The sequence below is a fragment of the Phalacrocorax carbo genome, chromosome 6, assembly GCF_963921805.1.
Source record: "Phalacrocorax carbo chromosome 6, bPhaCar2.1, whole genome shotgun sequence".
Classification (NCBI taxonomy): Eukaryota; Metazoa; Chordata; class Aves; order Suliformes; family Phalacrocoracidae; genus Phalacrocorax; species Phalacrocorax carbo.
In genome coordinates, this window is record NC_087518.1 from 19,453,307 (window position 1) to 19,471,085 (window position 17,779).

General features: G+C 40.8%; 1 protein-coding gene across 7 annotated transcripts in view; it reads right to left on the reverse strand.

Moving 5' to 3' along the window:
- Positions 1–17,779, reverse strand: part of LOC104040032 (6-phosphofructo-2-kinase/fructose-2,6-bisphosphatase 4) — a 48,322-nt gene that overhangs the window by 15,961 nt on the left and 14,582 nt on the right. For 3 of the 7 annotated variants that reach the window (XM_064454056.1, XM_064454054.1, XM_064454052.1), the window contains exons 1-10: positions 16,396–16,549; positions 11,953–12,069; positions 8,155–8,251; positions 5,637–5,703; positions 5,175–5,249; positions 4,222–4,278; positions 3,780–3,901; positions 1,904–2,111; positions 1,187–1,333; positions 511–615 (exon numbers count right to left, since the gene is read on the reverse strand). In XM_064454056.1, the coding sequence (XP_064310126.1) occupies positions 511–615; positions 1,187–1,333; positions 1,904–2,111; positions 3,780–3,901; positions 4,222–4,278; positions 5,175–5,249; positions 5,637–5,703; positions 8,155–8,251; positions 11,953–12,069; positions 16,396–16,501 (1,101 nt within the window). In that variant the 5' untranslated portion in view covers positions 16,502–16,549. Of the gene's footprint in view, positions 1–510; positions 616–1,186; positions 1,334–1,903; positions 2,112–3,779; positions 3,902–4,221; positions 4,279–5,174; positions 5,250–5,636; positions 5,704–8,154; positions 8,252–11,952; positions 12,070–13,615; positions 13,634–16,395; positions 16,550–17,779 lie in introns of those variants that run through there. The other 4 variants (XM_064454057.1, XM_064454055.1, XM_064454058.1 and 1 more) reach the window with 4 other exon arrangements.

Consider the following 17,779-nt stretch of genomic DNA (forward strand, 5'->3'; position numbering starts at 1 on the left):
CTGACCATCTGGCAATTGCTGCACTGTAATGGGTTTGCTTTAGAAAAGCTGTCAGGAAGTTAGTTTCCCAGAGGTGTGGAGTATATTAAAGTGAAAGACCAATGAGGCTACAGATTTCCCTAGCATTTCACCCAGAACTGCATGCAAAACAGCCATTATCTACATGAAGAATGAATAGAAAAACGCAGTCTTGGCAGTATGTTTGTATGTGCAGTAGTTTGAAGCCTTTCAATCATTCTTCCTGCTTTATCACTGCAGGACCAGCATAGAAATTATGTCCGCAAGATCAAAGCTCTCAGTTTTTTTACTAAATCTACTGTGTTACTTTTCAAGCCCTGAATCAAATTAAATGGTCTGGGCTCAATCCTTGCAAGCACCTATGTACTCTCCCCTGGAGAAAGCAACAACCTTTTTATTAATTTTTAATTTTTTTTCCTTCCTAAAGCCAGCATGCATGAATTCAAGAAGACAAGAAAGACCTTTCACCTTAAGAGACAAAAAATAGCATACCTCTCCTTTAGGGTATCTGTATCTGTATTTGTCTTGGTCTCTCAGTGCAAATTCAAGGGGATAATTTTCCTGTATTTCTTCATATGTCATTTCTTCACACACTCCCTATAGGTAAACAAAAATAATTTAAAAGCATGTATTTCCAGCAGTGCAAAAAGCAGGTATCGCTCTTAAATAAAACCATATATAAATAACCACTAACAATTGTATTTTGTTACTCTGACACTTAAAGTTGCCGCGCATCATTAGCGGGACACTCGGACTCAGATGTGTTTAGAAGGAATCACTAAAGCCCTATATAAGTGAAGTAACATATACGGGCAAGCAAGGTCACTGAGCAAGGTCATGTTTTATCTACCGTACCTGCTTATAACTCTTTACAGGTGCAGCTGGAAAGTGCCAACTAGCAACCCCCACCTGCCAAAACTTTTCTAGCATTGTGGCTTCCACAGGGGAATGTTTTACTGGGAAAGACAAACCAAGACTAAATTAATTATGGCAAAATTTAATAAAACGTTTAGCCTTGTTAACAGGAATGAATGACAATTTTTCCAGCTTCTGGAACAACCTTAAATGACCTTCTATCCCATAAAAGGCATATCATTACAAAATTAAGTACTTCCTTCATCCCTAGCAAACAAAGCAACTTATGAGACATTTAGAAAAGAGAACTTACTGCATCTATCTCATTCAAAACCTTCCACTGCTCATAAGGCACTCCCAAGGCTTCAGCAGTCTGAATTGTCCTTTTCATCTGGCTGGTCCAAACTTTCAGATCTTTGATATTCTGCTCGTTAATAAACTGTGCCAAGCTTTTGGCAAACTGAAAGAAAAACCATAAGACACTGGATGAGGGCTCAGAGCCAACACACTGTGTTCAGTTTGGAATACACAGGCTCTAGCCTCTGTAAATGCATTATAACTTCTCCAAAAGGCTCTGTCAAAGTTTTTGCTATGAAATACAAATACAATACATTCCATTAAGCAAAGATAGACAGGAAAGGGAAAATACAAGTTTTCTGCAGCTCCCATCTTTATCTTCAGAAATTCTTTCAGCTTTAACTCATGAACCTTCTCAATTACCCAAAAAGTCAGAATTTTACAAGAATACAGTTTAAAAAATAAAGCCCTCTTGACAGCTGCTTTGTGCTGTAGGATAAAAAGGAATTTCAACCAACAGAATGTCAGACAGGTAGAAGAGCACATACCAAATCACAACACACAAAGTGTGTCCATCCAGTTCCCCCTACCCACACAGGCAACTAAAAACTCCTTCTTAAACATGTTAAGAGGAAAAGGGGGTAGAGGAAGAAAGCTGTAATTACACAGTGCAGACTGCACACATGCATAGATATGCACAAAACTCAGTCACACTGCTTCAGGAGGTACATACTTCTTTCCCCCTGACAGACAGTCCAGGATCTCCTCCTATTCTCCCTTTCAGATTGAGTTCACTTTCTCCATGTCGACAGAGGTAGATTGATCGAGGAGTCACATGGATATTCATGAGGTAGTAGACAATCCGGCTCTGAATGTGATCCATTACTCTGTTCACAAGGTAACTCCTTCCGACATCCATAATTTTAATATAAGAAAGATCCCTTTCAAAAGCAAACAAAAAAATACATAAGATTCCGCATAGTTTCTATCAGCATGGACCACAATCTTCCCACCCTCTCTCTCATGATAAAACAAAGGGGCCAAAGCAATTAAGCAAATCCTCAGTTACCCATGGAATATGTGTTAGTCCTAAGAAATAATGCAGTACTCCACAGGTACAGGATGAACTCTATTCCTTTCATGTGTAAGCTGCTCACATCCCTTTCTTTTCTTGCACTTTGTCTCTCAAAACTAGATGCTACTCTTGGAAAAATAGAGCCCTCCCACTGAAAGGAAGATTTAGTGGGGTCATTCAACTGTGGTAGCTTCAGTAAGATAGCCAGGTATTTTACCATACTAGATATTTTTCTCCAGGTTACAAACACTTCCCCCAGAGCAAGTATTTGTCTGATTGCACCCAGGGGCCAAAAGGCACAGTCACTATTTACCCATCTCAGTTAACACTTCCAGAAAAACTACAGCATCAGAAGGACCTGGGACTAGCCTGAAGCAAGACATTTTAGCAACCACTCTATCAACAACTATTTATTACCAGTATTGTAATTTACCCCACCACTACCTTCTCTCAGCATCAGACAGGTTATAATTTCAATCTTCACTGCTTATCCTTTCTCATCTGAGCTATGATTTCAGAGTAGCATCTAGTTTAAAGGAGGAAAAAAAATCTAATAAGCTGAAAATAACCACTATTGGTTTTTAGGGATGAACATGAGACATCACACCACAATGAAACAAGAAAACTTAAAATAAAACCAAATGGAGGTGATGAGAAGCAAGCATCATCACTTCATCTCTGATAGGGTTCATTGGAGTTAATCATTACTATTTCACCCAGTCGCAACCATTAGGTCCATCACAGAAATTACATGCATGAACTGATCTGACTGAACCAGCTTCATACTGCTTACGCTCAACTACATTAAAACTTAGCTCAGCCTTCTCTGTAGCACAGATCCTGAAACAAGCCAGGAGCACCTGGTGTGAGAGTAGCTCAAAATTCCACACGGAAATCCTGGACTGTAGCAGGAAAAACAGGGCTCTTCCTCACATGGTTCATCCCTACCTTACTTACAGTTATTGAAAGTGAATAAAAAACAGATGAATGCTTTGGCATGAGGGAAAATAATCTAGTTAAGAAAGTTTCTCACAGCCCTGCATCTGCAGGATAATTGCAAGCACAAATAAAGAAATCTAGAAGTCACACATTTAAGATTAACGTGTTCAGAATTCATCTTCACCATGTCAACAAATGAAGTTATACTTACAAATCACTCAGGTTTCCTCTACAGACGAAGAAAAAACCCAAACAAAAAACCAAACCCAAAACCAAGTAACAACCAACCACTACAGCAAGTCTGGAATAATTTCTAAATGCTGGTTCTATCCCAGAAGAATCATACCATTCCCCAAGTGGGAAAATCAAAAAGAATATTGTCCCAGGGTAGACTTGTTAGCCAATTTTCCTCCAGCAAGCAAGCTTCCAGGCTACACCCCCAAAGTCAACTTTCTATTTTGGCAAAGGAAAGAGACCTTAAGCCATTAAAAAAACATGACTAGAAAGCCCTGATTCCCAACAGCAGATGCTCCATCCCCTAAGGAAACCTCTTAAAATAACCCAGTTGTGATCACAGTATTATTTCATCACTTACTTGTCAAGAGTTTCATCTAATGTCTCATATGAGTTTTTGTAGCACTCTATTCTTTTCATGAAGTCTTCCGTTGCTTCATCATTACTACAATCAACATAGTCAGGACTACCCAGCTTCACTTGCTGTTTAAAATAAAAACAGGAGAATAGTACTGAAGTTTCTTTCCCTTTTTAATGAAAGTTTAAAGGGATAGGAAGAGGGAGAAACAACACAAAAACTTATTTTCTGGAAGTTAATTAAAATACTTGTAAAGCAAAAACACTGTTCTTCATAGAATTAAAATGCTGAGTTAGAATACACATGGACAGGTAAATAAATGGAAATGTTACATTAATGGGGTTTAATGGTTTTTTTTTTGCTATTGGAAGTCCTTATAATGTACTTCTAAAAATACTTAGCTACATTAAACCTCTGGACTTGAAGCAAACATTCCTATACTCACCACAATGTTTGCAGCAATGACCTCTGGATCTACACATACTGACTCAACAAAAAAAGTCTTCAGTCCAAATGGGAAGTCACATGCAAAGAAGAAAGGAAGAAGTAAAATGCATTAAAACGCCTCTGGAGACTAACACACAAAAGCAGCATGTTCACCACTTTCATGCTAACCCCTTTTAACAGAGCCATGCGTTAAACTTCCCTCATTCACTCAGACAGTTTCTCCAGACCCTCTCATCAGAAACTGTGGGCTTACCATTCCCAAAGCATCAGGCTTTATACTCTTTTCCTCAAAAATCCTTTTAAGTGGAAAAATTTTGCAGTGAGAAAAATTTAGAATGGAACAGGAAGAAATAAATGCACAGGATGCAAGTTCAGCCACACAAACAGTAACTAATGCTTCTGAAATAATAATCTAGAAGCCTTTCAACTAACAGGGTAGCCTATTTTAAAAAGAGGTTTGTGTTTTGCTGTCTCAAATGTTTATGGAGACTCAAGTTTAGAGGAAGTGAAAGATTAGTGGAGAATAGCTAAATGTAAAACAATCCTGGAGAGAAGGCAGAAAACTACAGAAAGTTTTTGCTTTGTACAGAACTAAGACAGAATTCCCTATGTGTTTCTGCAACAGAATTCTGAACTGCCCTAACATCCATATTTTAAACACTTCTTGCTGAAAGTATGCTCAGAACTACAGGTCCAAGATGACAGAATTGAAGACATAGCATAAAAGATCAGTGCCAAACAGTACAAACATTAAAGATGAGAAAAATGAGGACTGGGTGACTTTTAATAACAAACAATGCTTGAGAACACAAAATGCACTACTGACTAAACATCTAGGAAGGATGTGGCTTATGCCAGTGCACTTCTTAACTCGCAGTACAGATAAGGGCAAAACTATCACTGCCTTACTTGTCCAGGCATTAGCTCAGAACTCCTTTGCTTTTGGCTCACCTTATATCCATTTTCTTCACCAAATTTGTAAATAGTTTCTCTGCGTTCTCGAGTTGTGTTTGTAGCATCAAAGACCTAGGGACAATTAGAGGCAGGGAGACAGGGAGAGAGGGAGGATGCTTTTTGTTCAGTAAGTCTTTACCTTTCATTTGAAACACTATAGAAACACAAGTGCAACCAGATGTGTACATTATATAGTGTGGAGAGAAGGGGGACATTCTTCTTAGTGTTGCCCTCTCCTCAGTTGACTCCTCAAATCACAAAGGTGGTTGCTCAATATGGCATCATCAACCTGAACTTAAGCGGTCCTTTCACTTCAGCATCAAGGCATGACGTACAACCCCCAAAGAAAAAAAAATCTGATATACTGAAAATATATTACTCAGGCTGTGTATTATCCAGCAGACACACACTGTTTTGTAGGGAAGCATCTCAAGAATGCATTTTCAACAAGAAACTTACTGCCACGTGCCCGTTTTCTTCACTGAGGTACTGTCGGACGTCATTCAGCGCTGCTAAGGCACACTGTCTTAAAAATGAGAGACAATACAACTCAAATGCTAGTTAAAAACATTGTATTCATGCACTTGTGCATTGTGATCAAAGTGCCGGCAAATGTTAGATAATCTCTCTCAAAACCATGTTTTTCAATCAACATCTCCCCCCGCCCTCCCACCCCCAAAAAAACCAAAACCAAACCCATAGGAAAAACCAACAGATGTCAACCAAGCTATAGTAAGGAAACATGGTCATAGCCATCTGCCTAAAAAGACCAGTCCAGAGCTCTATGCAACTGATACAACTATGCATCACCACAGAATACCTACCAGCTTTGCTGACCAGGATAAACTATCACTGATCTAAAGTAATGTCACTGAATCATCCCTGCAACTGCACTCTTTCCCCAATTACCTATTCCTAGATATTTGTTTCTTAATTTGATTCTCAAAGAGGGAAAAAAAAGCAAATCAACTTTATGTTGTGGCCCTAAGTTCAAGTGGATAGACAACTAATTTTCAGTAACCTTCTACTTGCCTTTTGAACTACTGTGTAAAAATTGCTTATATCAAAAAAAAATTTGTTAAAACAGAGAGTAAAACAAAGTTAGCACTGAGTATTAGGGAGAGATGTGAAAACAGCCCAAAGTCACCAACCCAACGTAATTAGTACTGGAGGCTGTTGTAGACACAAACACCAAAAACCCCACCCCTACATACTTTACACTTATGTTAGATCTGGACAAGAGTAAATTCATTTGCAACTTTCCTATTTCCCTAGCATGAGTATTATCTTCAAAGTCCATTATGATTTCTAACGCATTAATAATACCAGAGGACAACTTTAACATTGTGCACGGTTTCCTCATTATTGAAAACAAATGGGGCTTTGTTCTACTAAGTACAGTCTTTCTGCAGTACCAACACAAAACCCCATCCATTTCAATAGCCTTTCTATGCATTACTACTCATTTTGACTTCCAGACTGAAATGCGTAACTCTTCTCTTACATTTACCATATTCTGCATGCACAGCTTTATCTTAAAAAGAAAAATGAAGGCTTTTCAATCCTGACAGTATTTCCACATTGGCATGGTTAATAGATGTCAGGAACTGAGATTCATCAGTCAAGCCTCACTAAATAAATACAAATCCTCTTTACGCATTGCTAACTAGGCAGATTAGCTCACACAGCCCATTTCATATTATATTCCCCATCACTTAGTCTAACAGGTGACACAGAGGCACATCAAATGTTTGGCTCTACCTCTAAGCAAAAAGTAGGAGCTTGCAAGAGTAATGCACCTCATACCTACTCTTCAGTCCCAAAGGATTAGATGGTTCTTAGGCACATCGTTGTTCTTTGACATTAACAATACTCAACTGCTGCTGATGGGGAAAGAGGAGGGAGAGGGGACAAGCAGAGGGGCAGCTACAAAAGAAAGTCCAGGCAGTAGGGAAGTCCAGACATGTTTTTTATTCTTGAGCTGAAGCAATTAAGAACAAAATACTCTGTAATTTAAATAGCCTAAACAAATTGCACTTCCATTCCTCTAAAACTTGTTCCTCTCATTTTATACTGCCTTCTCTTAACCATTTTCCTGAACATACAAATAAAGATAATGGTCAAAAAAGCCAAAAGACCTTCCTATTCGATCTTCTATATGAAAGAGGCAGCTCCTTCTTGTTCTGACCTTCTCTTTCTTCTAAAGGTCTTTCCTCTATATTAAAGTATAGACTTCTTCCAAGCAAGAGGGGAGTCAAGTGCTTCATCTGGGCACAGATGTTCATACTGGTGCTCATCTTGGTTTGCACAGCATTAGCAAAACACAATTTTCAAGGCAGTGCACTACCTGGCTGTATGAAGCACCTGCATGGCAGCCAAAAAGACAGTCTCAGGGTGAGAGAATAACAGTGTTTCCTTCCCACTTATTTGAATGGATAATGACAAATATGTTCAAATCACTCCAGGTAAAAAATTCCAGTATACAAACCAAGAATAAAAGCAGTTATGTGATCTTTTTTCTTCTTTATGATCTACACAAAAGCTCTAAAATGTCATTTTAGGAATCAGACACCAGAAAGAGCCACATCTGTTAGTGGATACCACACAAAAAGGTAAGAAAAAATAGTAACTATTTGTTAAAACTGCTTTGAGTGAAAATATCCTGGAGCATCTGCAGGAATAACAGCAGTCACAGCCTACTGAAAGGTAAAAAGGAATCAAGTATTTACCTTCTCTGCATTTTTGATGCTTGACATGAAGCAATTAAGAAAACAATAACCCAAATTTTAAGAAGCCTAAACAAAGCACTTTTCCACCTCCTCTAGAATTTCTTTTTCTTGTCACTTCATACTGCAGACTGTTAAGGGTCGTCTTGAGCATACAAAAATGCAACTTAAAGCAGCCTCTAAAGGCAAATTATACAAGGTACCATTTTAACACTATTAGCATTGTGTAGGCAAACACATTCAAAACTTACTTCCTGATTTTCAAGCCTTCTTCATTGTCAGGCAGGAAGAATTCAAAGGATTTATACTTTTTCACCAAATCTCGACGATACTGACCAACATTAAATTCTGCCAAGAAGAAATCTGTATTAGTGGGAACTAATGGTATTCACACAAAAAGGACAAAAGTTGTAACAGCTCTGAAACCAAACTACCTGCAAGAATAAAATAATGTGGCATGTACAAAGTCAACATATCATACTACTGCTTCTGTTTCAGGGGGGTTGGTTTGTTTGTTTTTAAATACAAAGACAACCACAAATCACAGAAATGGCAAAAGAACATTTCGGCTGTAGGTAGCTCCAATGGAGTCACTTGACTATAGTGCTGTGCCTCTGTCTGCCAATTTGCCTGGACAGCAAAAAGAAACTCTTTCCTCCATTGCAGGGGTGGTTGGAAGTCCATTTTCATAGTCTACAAAGGACTACTAATAATCTATATTTTTCTTCCATGGATATGTGCAGTCAAATAATATTCTGACAGCACCTCCCAAAACTTTCAGCTCTTATTTACGCAAGGAAGAATTCTAAATAAGACTAATCCACCTTGCTTTTTATAAATGAAACTTAAAATTCAAGTTGTGGAAACATTTTTCAGAACTCTGCTCAAATATTTCTATTCCTTAAGGGTCAGTACATACTATTTCACAACCCTGTTCCATTTATTTAAAAAAAAAAAACACTTAAGTTGTAAACAAAAAAAAAACCACCAAACCCACAACACCACCCAAACCAAACAACACATTAAAAAAAATCTGCATAAGTACAGACCATAATCTTACTGTGATCTCTTAACAGTGGTCAGAGAAAACTATTCTCTATCTGGGCAAGCGTTTATAAGGTCTACAGCCATACACACATCATAGTATCAGATATGGGATTAGGGCAAGGCAGTTCTGTTTTGCCGCACAGCAGACAGTAACAGTATACCCTAATTAACTTCATTTGACAGCTCTGAAAGTAGGTGTCTGAAGTGCGATTAATGTTTAACTTGTTTCTCACCTACAGGTTTTCCCCGCTGAACAGCAAAGCGCCTTTTTTTTTTTAATTTAAACATTAGATCAAACTGAAGTATTCTGTTTGAGAAGCCACTAATGTATAACTACTTGCCAGATTTCATTTCTGGCAAGAGGTAAAGAACTGGCAGACACAGTTTCTGAGTTGTAATTAAGATAAAATAGACATAGGATAAAAGAGCTCAACCATAAGCTGCTGTATATAGATTGCTGTTGGGATGGGGGGCAGAGGATAAGGAAATAAATATTGTTTATCTCCCCAAAAGTCAAGTTTTGTTTTAATTCAATGTTGATATTCATTTTTTGTGGTCAGCTGTATGACATGGACTATAGTACAATCCAGATTACTCTGTGACAGGTTTAACGAGCTTTGGCCATACTGGCTACATGAAAAGGTGGCTCCTTGTAAGCAAAACAGAAGATGCAAGAAGTTCAGATGGCCAGTGTTGTCAGGCAATAGCCCTTTAAAAATTAAAAATTATTAATTTCATAAGAAATAATAGATACTGCAAGTGAGTCATGCATTGCAAAGGAAAAAAGTTCTATCTAGTGGGACAATCTTTAGCCCTTATTACTAGCATCCACCCCTGTGGAACAGTGTCACAAAGCTAGCTGGTATCACAACTACCACACAGCCAGACTATTCAAAAAAGCTTCCCAAAGTTCAGTATCTAAAAACCACACTGCAACACAATTCTATTCAGGCATCTAATTGACCTCATTTCCTTCAAAAAGCCCAGACAAAAGTCCTTTGTATTTTTAACCATTTCACATTCCAAATGACAAAGGATTTTGGAAGGAACAAAAGAAAACACAGAACTGACAGCTGAAATGATTCAACTAACATCAACCCTGGACTATTTACCTCCACCTTCTGTTCTTGAACTCTCCAGCTCGCCTAATGTATGTTACATGAAATGATGCCATTTATCTTTTCTCTGGTTTACATAACCTCATAATTTTAACCATCTGTCTCAAAGAATAAGAACACTTGCGACATTAAGCACACACTAATTTTAAGACACTAAGAGCCAAAGGGTAACAGCTGTTAGGGCTACTCAATACTCATATCAATTCAGTCCCAATCAATTGGACCCATGAGGCAATCTGTCATCTATTCCCTCAGTCAGTGAGGTATTTTCAGTTGATTTCAGCTTCAGTGAAATTGCAGAACTGATGACACAAACAACAGGAAGGGTCTGTGGTTTTCCACAAAAATCCCAAGTCACCCTTTCTAACAAAGGCAAACCATAACCAGCAACCTAGGATGGAAGCTCATATAGCAACTTCATGGTATATGAGCAACTTTACGTAAACTTAGGCAGCAGTGTTGAAATTATTTTTATTAAGCACAGGCACATATATTTTCCAATGCACTGCTCAAAGTAGCCCGTGAAACTTCTATGACTGAGGCAGACCACCCCTACCTATTTTACTATATTCAGGATATATTCAACCAAGCCTGAGCCAGATGTGGACAGTATCTTGTTTGTTGCCAATACCAGATTTCTGCTTTCCAAAGTTCACATAGGAAAACACTCAACACAATGACGTATATACATACATTTTATCAGCTTGGATATAGGCTAACATATTTAGATTGTTATTCTGCTTCAACCTAAAGGATATAGCTGAAGTCCCTAAATATCTGATGCTGCTCATCAGAAGGGTGATCCAGTTTAAAGAGTCAAAACTTAGGTGATAGTTTAAATCCTGTAAACTCTCTTACTCAGACAATAGATATACCCTCCATAACAACTCATTGAAAAAAAACATATTAGGCAAGTTTCTAATACTTTAAAAAAACACCAACTCCAAAAGCTATACCCTAGAATCCAACGGCTGTTTAAATATAGGCCAGAACTCTTCATCTTGATTTCTTAGAGCTACTAGGAAATACATCTCTGAATATCCAGCCAGAAGTCTACACTTTAGTGTGATCGAATACATTTAATGTTATTTAAATGATAAATTAATCATAACTATAAAGCTACCATTACTGCACTGGACACAGAATCACAGAACACTAAAACTAGATTTTTCTTCTACAGAGACAGAGGAGAAGGCAGGGGAGATGGCTGCTCAGAACCTCAAGTGGACTTAGCCCTTGTTTACTTGTCAATCTGGGTCCACAAGATACCACAGGAGCTTGGGAATGAGGTAGGACCGCCAAATCCTTGGCATAGCCAATCTGAGCTGTAATTTCCCACTCAAAACACACATATAAAGTCCTTAAGAGAGTGATAAAAAGCAGCTGCTTCAGTTCCTTAGGCTCTTAATATTCAGAGAAAGAGCTGTAACTCATTCTACAAATGCAGTTAGACAAATAGTTACACAGGGAATAACACATTGTGCAAAGTTCACAGAGAAAAGAAGATGGAGAAGTCAGAACTTCAACACAGAAGTGCTGACTGCTCGTCCGCCTGTAAACAAGATTCCCTTTCATCCACATACAGAAAGGGGAAAAACAAAAACAAAAAAGGACAGCTGAAGAACCAAAGAGTTAAGGGACAAGGGCAAAAAGTTGATTTAGGCACCTGGCAGAACAAGGAGGTAAATGAACTGTCACCAGAATTTGATTAATTACCATCTAAACAGAACAGAGAGCCTGCGTATGCTATTGCTTAAATATAAGTTAACAAAGCAGAAGGATTTTAAGTAGTCAAACTGGGCAACAGAATTACTGGGAATTAAATTTATAAAACACCTAACATCAGCCCTGTCCTTCTGATGCAAACAAAAGTAAATCCATCACCTTTTGTAGGCACTCCAATCCAATTTAAATAGCGTGTGAGCTTCTTCGAGATGTAGGTTTTTCCTCTTGCTGGGAGACCCACCATGACAATCAGCGTAGGGCAATTGGTCATACATACTGAAACAGAAAACCAGAAAACTAGGATTCACCATTAACATTCCCATGAAGCACAGGCTTATATTGCGGCGGAAAGTTACAGTCCCTGTGCTCTCTGAGGAAGTGACCGTTCAAGCAGCTCATGCACTGTGTCTCACTATTTCAGGGGGTTTCTTCAGGAGAACAATGGACCTAACTGGGTTTCTTATGCTGTGTTGAATTTTGGACAGGCGAGTCAGTGGTAGTGCTGGACACGCAAGTTCTATACAGGCAGAAGACAAGAAACCTATGTATTTGCATACATGGTTTCAAGACAAAATAAACATAACAAAAAAAGGACTGGCATCTTATGCCCATGTACCTCAATTCAGTGCTTGCATTGAAAGGAAACAGCAAGGTGTACTCAATTCTGTAGATAATTTTAGAATCTTTAAGACAAGACCTCAACACTGCTCAACCTTTTCTTTGTTTTGAACAAAACAAGCATGGCAGATGCAGCTTAATACATTATAGTATGACATGGTACTATTTATTTTTTTCTCCTTTAAGTATTATTAACACAAAAATATCTCTTGAAACAGACCTCATCTTGACTGTTCTTCGATGGTTACTAGAAATAAAGCACAAGTATTCCACCTAATCAAGTACAATATCTGATATACAGATACATGTACAGAAATACTCTTAATCAAAGGCAGAGCGTTTAATTAAAAAAAAAAACACACCATAGGAAGTTAAACGTTATACACAAACTGAAAACCTTGAGGCATTTCCTTTCAAATGACAAGTTTTTTAACATTTTAATGGCACAAAACTATGGATACCTTGCATGAATCTATCACAGCTACAAGGAACTGCCTAAAAGGAAAGAAGATGTTAAAGTGGCACAAAGATACCACCAGCTCCCTCCATCCCCTATTTCAAAGCAAATTAATTTCTATACAATCCACATGTGCATCGATTTCTTCAGTGTCTTGACAGAGGAGGAGTCAACTCAGTCCAAAGGCTAAATTAGTCATAACTAAACTGTTGTACAAAGCACTGTGATTGCCTGAGATTCCCAAACCTTGGATTGACAAAGTCCCATCCCACAGTGACTTGCACAAATCTGGCACAGCTACTCTGCACAGTAAACCCATCAAAAAAGAACAAGCAGATTAGCAAAGACAGAAGCACTTTCTTAAAACACACATTGAAAAGAAGGAGGGGGGGGACACCAAAACACCCACATTAAAAACACACCACTTTTCACGGGACAGAGGAGGCAAAACCATACCTAACCTCAAACCCATGAAAGAGTCTACTCCATGTAACGAAAGCTATAGGGAACTGAATGGAAACCAGAACAGATCCGTCCAAACATGTCCATGTCTCTGGATGGACACTGATAAAAGCTCTCGGAGTAAGCTCCTCTGTGCAGAAGCTTAAAAACAAGAAGGATGTTTTCTTGCCTCTATTACTCTTTGTCTTAAGTTCAGGCCTGTGAACTCTGACTCGAAGAGGAGGAAGGAAGGCTCAGGAGAAACAAAGTCTATAGTGTAAAGGGTACAGTGCTTACTAAGCTTACCAGTTTTGCTTCTGGTTTTAAGGACAATAAAATAAAATATTAAGATGAGAAAAATCCTTGACCTTCCCAGAAATTTTAAGGGAAGACATTGTTCTTCAAAGCCAATTTGAAAGGTTCTTCATCTGAAATATCCAACTTGAGTTTTAAATAACTTTCCAGTGTAAGCAGTGAAGTAAGAGCTGTAAAACAAAGACAAAACAGGATCTGTACAGAAAGGCTCTGTATACTGCCTCAGGTCCAACTGCTCTGCAAGGAACCTGGGCTAAGTGAAACAAGCACTTCTACCCATTCTGAACAGAATTAACCAACTAACACAATACGTAGATCGCCTCAATTTTTATTTCTTTTCTCCTCTGGGTTGAGCCATATAAATCTAGCCTTCTCACAGAACATCTGTCTTTTGGTAATGTAACAATAAACCTATACTAGAGCAAAACCCCATTTTGCAAAACTAATGGCTAGGAAGCTACAGTGAAGAAACCTGCAACCTGCTTAAATGGTTGCTTCACAGATTACACCAAAGACCACTCTCTAAACTGCCAAAGTCAGTTAGTAATAGATCAAACAACATGCAAGAGGGACACTTCCTCCCATTGCCAAGCAGTCAGTGTGAAAGTCTGGCATCACGTGCCTTTTTATGCAAATTTCCTCAAAGAAAGTTCAAAAAACCTGCAAAATTGCCTTTATTACAGCCCTACGCATATAGTTAAAACGCATGCCTAGCCTGTTATCATTCTGTGCACCACTATTTAGTGCGCAACGTATAGCAGAAACCAAGGGAATTATCTGCCGATCCCAATCAAATAAATTGCAATCCTATTCTGTTTAGGTGCCAGGCTGGCTCGAGAGTGCTTTTCTTCTTTAAAGGCAGATACCAGTAGAACAGGTCCACTGATTCAAATAATTTTAAATACTCTGCTTTTACATAATGCCATGGCCCTGTCAGCACCACTACACAGTACACACGATGCTACAGCATACACCACCCATTAGTGCTTGTCTTCAACAAGAGGATGCCAGTTTGCAATCTAAAATTCGGGACACTAAAAAAATGTTTGGTGTTTTGGTTTAGATGGCCAACAGTGGTTGCAGTCTAACACTACTTACACAGGTGGCACTTTGTGACAAGCGCACCTATGCATTCGGAGGAAGGAGCGAAAGGCACGTTTTCTGGCCAAAACAGGTAAATGACAGTACGGAAAATAAAAGTACACAAAGCCAACTATTTTATTTTTCTGTACTTCAGTGTCGAGTTCTCAACAATGCACATAAAGACTCAGCACAGCAAACACAGATTTTTGTTCTCCTCCTTGCAATCCTGTTTCATTAACAAGGCTTAATTTTTGCAAGACCAAAAAGGTGCAAAAAATTTCCAAATCTGTTTGGGTTTTCTTTTCTTCAGCAAAAAGGATTTTCAGTTATAAGGGGTCTTGGGCATCAAAAATTACAGACTCTTACAAAAAAAACCCATATGTGTAAAGTAATTTTTTTCAAGTTTATTGTCAAGAGAAGCTAAGTGTGACTAATATGCAATTTTGTTCTTGTGGGTTTTTTTGTAAAACAGTGCCTGTGTCAAAGCTGTAACAAATGTTATTTTGTTTGGCCACATTAAGACCAAAATAAAGCATTCCCCTTAGCGTGTTTACAAAAGCAATTGTACATACTTTCTGACCCTTTTCCTATTTCAGCATTCATCTCCTTTTCAGACCTACTATTTTTCAGATGCTGGAGTAATCCAGTTCACACAGAAACACACACCTGCTTCCTAGCAGAAACCAAGGAAGTTTGGGATTTTTTTAGTAAGGACTGGACCAAAGCAACACCAGACCCCAGAGGCAGCCCATGGACGCCCGCCATGCCAGCAGAGCCCTCAGCTCTTTCTGTCAGCACAGCCTCTTTGCATGACAAATAAAAACAATTCCACACGACAAAGCCCCTTTTGTCTGCAAAACTGCCGTGTACTGAACCTCAATTATTTAAGGGGGGAGGAGGGGGGGAGCAAGGCAAAGTTTGTTAATAAACTATGGTTTACAAATGCCATAGCCAAAGCCTTTAGAGGCTGATGACTTGGTTGGCTGCACCTCAAAATAAGGAAAGCCATTAACTCATACAACAGATGGCCTGATATAGCATCGGCCTTAAAAGAAAAAAAGCAAAAATACAGTGATATTTTTAGGCCTCTCCAAGAAGAATATACTGAATATAAATGCTCCTTGGAATCAGAGCGTTTAAGAAAAACACATAAAAAAATAAACACCACCAACAAAAGCAACTAGAAAAGATACTCTCCCCAGCCCAGCTTTGCTGCCTTCCGCTGGGCACAGATCCAGCAGCTTCAAGGTTTTCTGCCCTCCCCAGCGTTCAGGGCGATCCTCCACGGGGGATCGCGACGCCCCACAGCAGACCCACCGTCCGCGGCCGGGGCCACCATGACACGGGCCTACCGCACCGGAGGCGAGGCGAGAGCCGCGTTACAGCCCGGGCAGAGGGCTGGGCGCTCGGGGGGGGGGGGGGGGGCGGGCGGGACACGGTAACGGCGGCGGGGCCCTCCTAACTCCGGCCCCTCCCGTCACTTTCCTCACACCTCGACCCCGCTGAGGCCAAATGGCTGTCTGGAGCGGCTCCGCCGGGCCCGGCTCACCCGCTGCGGCCCAACCGAGGAGGAGGAGAAGGAGGATGAGGAGCGGTCGCCGGGGGTCCCGCTGACAGCTGCCGCCCGCCAGGGCTCCGACAGCACGGCCCGGGCAGACCCCCGTCCCTCCCGCCGCCGCCCCGCTCACCGCCGCGCTGGGCGCTGTGCCCCGCCGGCAGCCCGTTGTTGTAGGGCTCCCACGTCTTCTGCAGCGGGTTCTGCGTGAGCTCCCGCGCCGGCGACGCCGCCGCCATCCTCACCCGCCTCCCGGCTCCCACCGCAGTGGCGGCGGGCGGGGCGGCACCGCCTCTCAGAGCGGCGGGGGCTTGGCCGCGCCGCCCCCTGAGGCGAGGCCGGGCGCGGGAAGCCGCAGCCCCGCGGCCACCCCAGCCCCACCGAGGCCCTCCGGCCGGCGCGACCCCTCCCGGGGCTCCTCCCCTCGGTCTCTGCCCCGCAGCGGAGTCCCGGGGCCGGCTCCCTCCCGGGAGGGGCTTCGCGAAGCGCCCCGCAGGGAGCAGCGGCCGGGGAGGCAGAGGCCGCGTCCCCCAGTTTTATTTGTGAGGTCGGGTCACCCCAGCGACCCCGGGAGGAGGGAGACGGGGGCGAGAAAGGTGGGGTCTTCCTCCAGGCGGCAGCCGCGAGGGGCCGGGGGGCAGCCCCGGGGGGTGTGCGCTTGGTGAGCAGGCGATTCCCTTCTCTGCAGCCAGCACAGTCCAGCTGCAGAGGACGCCACACTGCCTCAGAGGGGCCTTTTTTTAAAGCCCTAAAAATAGCGCGTCCAAGGAGCATGCAATGCGTTTTAAGAAGTCATGCACTGAATGATGAATTGGAAAAATCTAACTCTATTTTGGCCAGAAGGCTAAATTACCTCAGTCCATTACCTGGGCTGAGCAAAGTCCTAAAAAAGCTGAATATTTCACTACTACATACATCTGTATATTTTACAGAAAATAAAAGCGACACACCAGAAATGTGGTACTGAACTGCAATATGCATTTTAATTATAACTCACTCTCAGGCACTCAGACATGACACTGACCTAACTACAAATGAAGGTCAGTATACAAATATTTTTTTTAAATCAAACTAGTCACACTCTGAGCATCTGAGGACCATTTTTCTATGCTGTTGCAAGCTAAAAGGTAGCTTTTTAAACTGAGTTCTCAGATGCATTTGATGAGGCACCCCCAGCAGAGTTAGCACTTGTTTTCCAAAACCCCATTTGCTTCACCTGCCCTTCACTCTTTTCAAAGTTGATTTCCTTCTCAATCATTATCAAGACTGATAACAATTTTCAGCCATAGCCACCTGCACTATATTTTTATACTAGCATCTGATTTTATTTCAAGTTGATAGCCGAGGTGGGGAGGGGCAGAGGGGTTATAGGAGTTACATTAACAAGGGTCAAAAAACTAGGAGCGGAGAGAGGGAGTTCTTGAACACTTAAAAGCATCTTGCTTTCTTCTTTTAAGTATATATTTACTTCCGACAGTTGCCAAAAGAGTTGTGAGCAGGAGCCGTTTAATCTGTGC